Below are 8,401 nucleotides of genomic sequence, written 5' to 3'. Positions count from 1 at the left end.
ACCTATTTCTACATAACCAAGGTGGATGATCCACTCATGTCCTTGCAAAAGAGGATTCATAGAAGGAGGGTAAGAGTGGAAATGGATTAGATGCAGTGTAAAGAAAGCATGATATAGCTTGTGTAAGGAAATGGGAAGAGGGGCAAGACTGCTTGCCCTTGCAAGAGCAATTACATCCCATCCAAATCAAGATCATAATCCACTGTTCAGGATGTTCAAACAAAAGAAAGAGACTTGATTTCCAAAGCGTATATTTTCTTGTAGATTTTTCATTTTATACTTTTGTTTTGACGTCTGTGACCCGGAGAGAGAATGAAGACAGAACATAGTTTTGAGTAAAAGATATATTGGAACATTGCGGATAGGTATGGAACAACCAGCCTTAGCTTATCCCCAAAACATTGGAGCACCCTGAAAAAACCAGCCTTCTCCCCAAACAAGTTTTAGTAAAAGACATCTCGGTACATTCGAGATAGGTATGGAGCACCCTGAAAGAAACAGCTTTATCTCCAACAATTTCTTTACAGTTAACAGTACCTGTACTCACTTTCAGATACTTTTAGCAATCTAGCTTTGCCCTGCATGCTCAGGCCTGTGAGAAACCTCATAGTCTAGATGCACGAAGGCACGCTCCACCTCAGGCAGGCATTCAAGCTTGTTTTGCAAGCTCTCACCAATGTCATGTGCGTCCTTTAGTGGCATCTCACCTTGCAAAACAATGTCTACTTCTACGAAATAGTAGCCACCAAATGTGTAAGCCCTCACTGTGTCGATCTGATTCACATCTGGGTGATGGTTCCAGCATAGGTATGTTAACTTCTGCAGAAAATCTGGAGAAGCTGTCTCACCCACCAGGGACTTGACATTTTCAAGCACTGTAAGTGACCAGTTCCATATTGTATATAGGGCCAACTGTGTATACAGGAGAGGAATACAAAGCTTTCAGTGATTGCAAGGTTGCTTTGGACAATCAGGAGCACAAACTCAACACTAATCCAGAGGTAAAAAGCTTGGGTTATTTGCAGTCTGACAAAAAAATAATTATACAAAGCAATGGACATGATTTGCCACTTACCACAATGGCACCTGCAGGGTCTATCCACCAAGCAAATTTAGCAGCCAAAAGTGCAGCAGCAAGACCGACTGTGTTGGTTACTACATCGAAAAAATGGTCCTTGGCGTAAGCTTTCACAATGTCGTTCTCGAATGCTCGACACATTAGCATCAAACCGAATTTGACAACCGTAACCGAGACCATGATGCCAATGACCCACTCTTTCTTGCCGCCTTCAAGATCAAGGGACCCGCCCTGTGGGAAAAACAGAGGCAGCAACGCATGTAGCAGAGGCAGAAACAGATACAGAGAAAGAGACGATGGGAGCTGCACAAGAAAAGCTATTGAAAATGCAATTACCCCCGAGAAAAGCTTCCGCCCAGATTCAATCAAGATTTGCAATCCCAAAGTCGCCATAACCGAAGCGAACACCAAAATTCCCTGTTAGAACAGAAAATTATCGAAGAGACACAGATAAATGAAAGCAGTCAAAATGGTGTCGCGTTGAAGGTGAATCGCGCGTACCACTGGTTGCATTCGATTCTTGCCTATCGGGTACATGTATGGGTTGGGGCGCTTCATCTTATGAGCGGTGAACCACAGTATAAAACCCGACAGTAAGTCTAGAAGCGAGTCCAAAGTGGAAGAAATAATAGAAAGGGAGCCACTCTTCACAGAGACGAAAACTTTGGCTGCGAGGAGCACTAAATTGGCAAAATTCGAGACACGAATTGCAAATGTCTCCTTCTTAGCGAGGTCCTCACGCTCCTTCTGGACTGTCTGCGCAGGTGATAGATACCAAAGAAGCAATCAGAACCCATAATCGGAATTTCAGAGTAGGTCTCCACAGAGATCGTCGTGCAGCAGTACTTTGGCATGGTGTTGGAGGCCAGCCTCCACCAAAGCATCGAGCTCATTGAACTCCTTGACGATTCCTTCCTGGCGGGCGTAGTACTTCTCCAGCCCACTGCGTCTACCTGCAGGGGAAGCCCGAAATCGCTAAGAAGCCGAGCTTGGTCAAAAAGAGGGTGCTGGAGAGGGAAGAGGAGAGACCAAAAACTCTGAGGCAAGCTGGGAAAGGGCCGGTGGAGGAGGGTTGGGACCAATCGGTGGGAAAATCGGCGGCCTTGAGCTTCCAATCGTTGTTGTCGGGAGGGAGTTGGTTCCAGAGCAAGGATTCAGTGAAGAGGGTGTGGGGGGAGGGGGGAGAAGCAGACATTGTTGGAAGGTGGTAGCAAGCAAAGAAGAAGAAGATGATGGAGAATATGAAGGAGAAGAATAAAAGAAGAGAAGAGGATGTCAATCAATCACACAACCCACCTTGGTTTTTCTTACCTCTTATTTAGTTTATAGGCCCCCCTTCCTTGCCTCTTACTTAGTTTGCATTCATTAGTCTCACTCGGGTGGCGGCGAGTGTTACACATGACGGTTCCATTCCACTTTCTTCCTCCCCGCCTCACCCAAAGTATAAATCCCTAGGGGCTTCGAGGGCGATGCCGATGGGGGAGAGGGAAGGGATCGAAGAGCAAGAGGGACGGAGGAGCCTGAGAGATGGATAGGTGGAGAGAGAAATGGAGACATGACCTCGCAGACTTGCGTCGATGATTAAGGCTTGTAGCATAGCTTGATCGACGATCAGCCGAGTGAAAAGAGAGAAAGTAATTGATTTTTGAGAGGAGAGTGAATAGAGGAGCAATAGTGTTTAGTGGGTGGATTTGGAAGAAGTAGGGAAAGGGAGCAGGGACACCTTTCCCCCTCATAAAATGGCCAGCCCGCGCACGGCTCGCACGCAATCTTATGAGGGGTAAAGGCGGATCCCCCCACCTTTCCCAGCCATCAAAGGCTTGGGGAGAGGGCTTAACTTTGACACATGTAAATTCAGAGGTAGGGAGCATTCAGGCAAGCTGTTTTTTTCGAGCAAGTGAATTCAGGGGAGGGCATTATGGTTCGAAAGAAATTCGGGCAAGTGAATCCAAGGGATTGGACGGTCCATATTGATATTCCCTCGACCCAAGACTTTGAAGGGATAGGGGAGGGCCACTGGGAGGCCTTTCCCCGACTGCCAGGAATCTAGTCGGATTCTGGCGTGTGGTGGTCGATAGGCCCCGCGGGAGCCATAATCTGGCCGGATCTCGATCAAAAAGGCCGACATGTGGCCTTCCTCGGTCTCATCAAGGGAAGAGGGGAGGTGCACGCTATTGTCATATGCGCACCACTAGAATTTTGGATTTCAAGGCCGCCTAATTAAATGGTGGAGATTAAATCTCTGCCGACCCACGACCTTGACGATTTGTAAGGGGCACTTGCCTCCTCTGAGGTAGTGGGTGCATTTGGACAACTTGCCTCGTTTAAGAAAGAGGGTGAATTTGGCGAAAAATCCAAAGAGCTGAAATTTTCTTGGAAAACAAAATGGGAGAATTAGATTGTGCTTTCGTCAATGGATTTGGAAGATTTGTAAGGAGCACTTGCCTCCTAAGAGGTATTGGTAAGGAGCACTAAGGATGATGGAGAAAAATCCAAAAAGCAGAGATCTTCTTGAAAAGAAAATGGGAGAATTGGATTGTCCTTTCTGACTTTCCGTTAGTCATTCATTTGTTGAAAGCATGACTTCTTCTATGAAAAAGCTGAGTGCTTGCTTTCTTAGTGCCTTCTCTTGACATATGAAAAAGTTGAGCGCTTGTTGCCCTCTATGGAGAATACAACACGTCCTTTCTTACCAAAAAATATAGTTACGTTTTTGCTTTGTAATCAAATGATAAAATATTTACTCGAATACAACACGTCCTTTCTTACCCAAAAATATAGTTATGTTTTGGCTTTGTAATCAAGTAATAAAATATTTACTTTCTCCCTTTAACTTTTTCCTAAGGCAGTGCCCACATACACTCATGCACTCTTGGTTTCTTTCTTTTCCAAAGAAGGTTTGCTTGCAAAAATTCCTACATTTACATCATAGATTCCCCACATGGACTATTATCAAAGATTTGATTGGACACATAGCGAAATCTGGACCTCTTATCATAGCTTCATGGTTTAGTACCTTAGAGATTTGATTGGAACCCTCATAATTCCATGGGAGGGCATAATCCATGAAAGGTTTTTTTAGAAATCCATTAGATTGTTTTGTGTAGCATGTGATTCAGAATGGCGTTGGAAGTCAATTGTTTTTCCCCATCTCAAAACATAAGTAGCTAGAAAAAGATTAAAGATAGGGTAGAATGTTGGCCAGTTTTTCAAAATACACTGAAGGACAAGTTTTCTAGCATTGGTCACCCCTCTGATTCACTAGCCTGGCCTATCCATGTGGCAATACTAGCTTCTATCTCCCCATACCTCCTCACACTTGGTAGTGACGTGCAAGTGAATACCATTTGGCTTTTGCTCTAGAAAAAGAATTTATATGGCTTTTACTCTAGAAAAAGGAATATCCAACCGAGTCAGCTTCCCCTCAACCTTTGTGATAGGGAATGTCGACTATGATGTTAGGAAAAGCATATCAGTCACCCTCATGACTTTAGCCATTTTCTTGGCGGGATAAGGTAAAGGTAAAGGAATGGAGTATAAGGTTAAGGGACCATTAAGAGGATGGGTGACCCCCACAAATGTGTGTTTCAAAGTTAATGTCACACAAGTTACAAAACTCTCACACAGAGTCAAGGTAGCGATGTGGGATTGGCTAAAAGTTGATTAACTAAAAAGCCAAAAAGTCCAAAAATCCAGCTACATCATATCTCTCATTTGGGAAAAACAAGGGTGCTACATCATATCTCTCATTTGGGAAAAACAAGGGTGCCATATTGTTGGCACCCTACCCTAGGTGCCATATTGTTGGGAAAAACAAGGGTGCCATATTGTTGGCACCTCTACCCTAGGTGTCCTCTTGTCCTTTTCTTAATTCGTCCCCTTTCTTGCCTCTTGTCCCTGGACCCTCATATCCCCTCTCTTGTCTCTCGTCTTTTGTCTCTTGTCTCTCATCCTCCTTGCTAGCCCCTCACCTCCCTCCCCTCCCTTGCGTTGCTACCCCATCTTCCCTCTCCCTTCCTTGATTTATCTCCCTCTAATCTCCATGCCCTCCTAATGGCTCTCCCACAATTGCTTACCTCTTCAAAATGTGTGGTTGTGACTTGTCTTAGGACGTTATAGCAATAGTGTAGCTCATTTATTGCTCATAGGTTAGCTTCTCCTAGTTCTTGACTTAGGTTGTGCAAATCCTCATTTTATTTGATCACGTGCACCTACCGCATTGGGCAAGTATTGCAAAGTGCCACCTTGGTCCTACCTTGCAATCCTTATAGAAGAGTGGTTTAATGTATAACATTTATTTTAATCCCTACCCCTTAATGAAATCAAATAGTCATTTTTGGGAGATATTAGGCACATATGCAATGTATTGTTATTTATAAAAATAGCATTAGTTCTAACGAGAGCCATATTTGGCTTCATGCCACTATGCACTAGCACCTTCTATGGCTCATTGATTTTTCCTTTCAAAAATTCCAAACTCAACTTGTCTTGAATCACCTTTTTGTAATTATTTGAGCCTAGTGGCATATATTGACAACCAATGAGGTCTCTTTTATTGGAAATACCTCCCTCCTTAGAAACATGACACTTCAAATCAAATATTTGTTTCTTGGTAGAAAGGCTATCGTACTTCCTTCCCTTAAAGGCTTGTAGACGTTTTTGCTTCTAATATGTTGATCTAAGGTGCTATCGATAGTTGAAGCCAATGTTAAAGGGAAATACGGCAACATTTCGCAAGGGTTTAAACTTGTATGGCCTCCATTGTGTTACATTATGGTGATGTTCTAAGTATAGCTAAATCAATTCTCTCAAGTGGCAAAATATATTGTACAACATTGGGGTGCAACTTCATGGATCAAACTGTGTAAACATAGCTTATGCATAAGGGCCGATTAAAATTCCATGTCTTCTACTTGGTTGATTTGAGAAGAGAGCCTAGGTCAATGTGGAGATAGTAGTTCCAAGGAAACCTACATCTAACCTAGAGCATTGCTTAGTGACAACGTAGCTTATCAACCCAAGCCTGCTAAGTAGCATCAGATGGGAATACGTATAAAAACACATATTTTTAAAAAATTGGAAAAAAGGGATCTGGTGTACTAGAACACCATTTAATTGTACTTGGGTTGAATCCATAAGTGCAATGGATCCCTAATGTGCACACTTGCATTTTCCAATCGTTGTTGTCGAGAGGGAGTTGGTTCCAAATCAAGGATTTACCGAAAAGGGTGTGGGGGGGGGGGGGGGGGGACGGAGACATGGTTGGAAGGTGGTAGTAAGCAAAGAAGAAAAAGAAGAAGAAGAAGAAGAAGAAGAAGAAGAAGAAGAAGAAGAAGAGAAGAGAATGGCGTTCAACTACACGTGTCCCCTTTTCAACCTTCCCCATTGCTTTTACCTCTTATTTAGTTTATCCCCCCCTACCGTTCCTAAAAATATATATTCCATTGCTTACTTGCACGAGGGTTGCGTGCGAGTCGTATACAGGAACCCAAATTATTTTGCCACTTGTTGATTCTATCAGGTTCCACTTTCTTTCCTTGGCGCCTCGCGCAAAGTATAAATCCCAAGGGGCTGTGCGGGGGAACCAGATGGGGGAGAGGGAAGGGGGAATGAGAGAGATGGACAGATGGAGAGAGAAATGGAGATGCGGCCTCCGATCGTTTGCAGGCCTCCGATCATTCGGAGGCCTGTGATGATCATGGCTTGTAGCATAGCTTAATCGCGCCGGCGATTAGCTGAGTGTAAAAAGAGAGAAATTAATTGATTTTTGAGAGGAGAGTGAATAGAGGAGTAATAGTATTTAGTGGGTGGATTTGGAAGAAGTAGGGAAAGGGAGCGGGGACACCTATCCCCCTCATAAAATCGCCAAGTCCGCGTGTAGCTCGCATGTGATTTTATGAGGGGGTAAGGCGAATCGCCCCCCCTTTCCCAACCGTCAAAGGCTTGGGGAGAGGTCTTAACTTTGACACGTGTAAATTCAGAGGTAGGTAGCATTCGAGCAAGTTGTTTTTTTTGGGCAAGTGAATTCAAGGGAGGGCATTATGATGCAAAAGAAATTCGGGCAAGTGAATTCGAGGGATCAAACGGTCCAGACTAATAGTCCCTCGACCCAAGACTTTGAAGGGATAGGGGAGGGCCATGAGGAGGCCTTTCCCTGACTCCCAGGAATCTGGTTGGATTCTGGCGTGCGGTTGTTGGTAGGCCCCACAAGAGCCATAATCAGGCCAAATCTCTATCAAAAAGGCCGACACGTGGCCTTCCTTGGTCATCAAGGGAAGAGGGGAGGCACATGTCGTCGTCATATGGGCACCACTAGACTTTTGGATTTCAAGGCTGCCTAATTAAATGGTGGAAATTAAATCTCTGCTGACCCACGACCTTGATGATTTGTAAGGGGCACTTGCCTCCTCTGAGGTAGTGGGTGCATTTGGACAACTTGCCTCATCTGAGAAAGTGGGCGAATTTGGAGAAAAGTCCAAAGAGCTAAGATTTTCTTGGAAAACAAAATGGGAGAATTAGAATGTCCATTAGTCAGTGGGTTTGGAAGATTTGTAAGGAGCACTTGCCTCCTCTGAGGTAGTGGTTGAATTTGGAAAATTTGTAAGGATGCTGGAGAAAAATCCAAAAAGTAGAGATCTTCTTGAAAAGAAAATGGGAGAATTGGATTGTCCTTTTTGACTTTTCGTTAGTTTTTCATTTGCTGAAAGCACGACTTCTTCTATGAAAAAGCTGAGTGCTTGCTCTCTTAGTGCCTTCTCTTGACATATGAAAAAGTTTAGCGCTTTTTGCCTTCTATCGAGAATACAACACGTCGTTTCTTACCAAAAAATATAGTTACGTTTTTGTTTTGTAATCAAATGATAATATATTTACTTGAATACAACGTGTCCTTTCTTACCTAAAAATATAGTTTTGTTTTTGCTTTATAATCAAGTAATAAAATATTTACTTTCTCTTTTTAACTTTTTCCTAGAATCCTAAGGCAGTGCCCACATACACTCATGCACTCTTGATTTTTTTCTTTTCCAAAGAAGGTTTGCTTGCAAAAATTCTTACGTTTACATCTTAAATTCCCCACATGGACTATTATCGAAGATTTGATTGGACACATAGTGAAATCTGGACCTCTTAGTACTAGCTTCATGGTTGAGTACCTCAGAGATTTGATTGGAACCCTTGTAATTCCATGGGAGGGCATAATCCATGAGAATCTCAAGGAGGTTTTTCTAGAATCCATTAGATTGTTTTGTGTAGCATGTGATTCAGAATGGCGTTGGAAGTCACTTGTTTTTCCCCATCTCAAAACATAAGTAGCTAGAATTC

At 43.3% G+C, this 8,401-nt stretch overlaps 1 protein-coding gene across 1 annotated transcript; it reads right to left on the bottom strand.

Moving 5' to 3' along the window:
* Window positions 1–329: 329 nt before the first annotated feature.
* Window positions 330–2,327, bottom strand: LOC147895323 (metal tolerance protein 11-like). The gene is made up of 6 exons (XM_087383626.1): window positions 2,108–2,327; window positions 1,925–2,031; window positions 1,580–1,834; window positions 1,415–1,495; window positions 1,076–1,309; window positions 330–912 (listed from the first exon to the last, which is right to left on the bottom strand). Exons 1-6 carry the CDS (start codon window positions 2,271–2,273, stop codon window positions 568–570), a joined length of 1,188 nt encoding a protein of 395 aa, XP_087239752.1. The 5' UTR covers window positions 2,274–2,327; the 3' UTR covers window positions 330–567.
* Between the last annotated feature and the right edge of the window lie 6,074 nt (window positions 2,328–8,401).

The sequence above is a fragment of the Dipteris shenzhenensis genome, chromosome 13 (genome assembly GCF_047967505.1).
Source record: "Dipteris shenzhenensis isolate YYH24624 ecotype China chromosome 13, Dip_SZ_1.0, whole genome shotgun sequence".
Taxonomy (NCBI): Eukaryota; Viridiplantae; Streptophyta; class Polypodiopsida; order Gleicheniales; family Dipteridaceae; genus Dipteris; species Dipteris shenzhenensis.
Note: the sequence above shows the minus strand (reverse complement) of the source record. Positions and strands in the feature narration are given on the sequence as shown.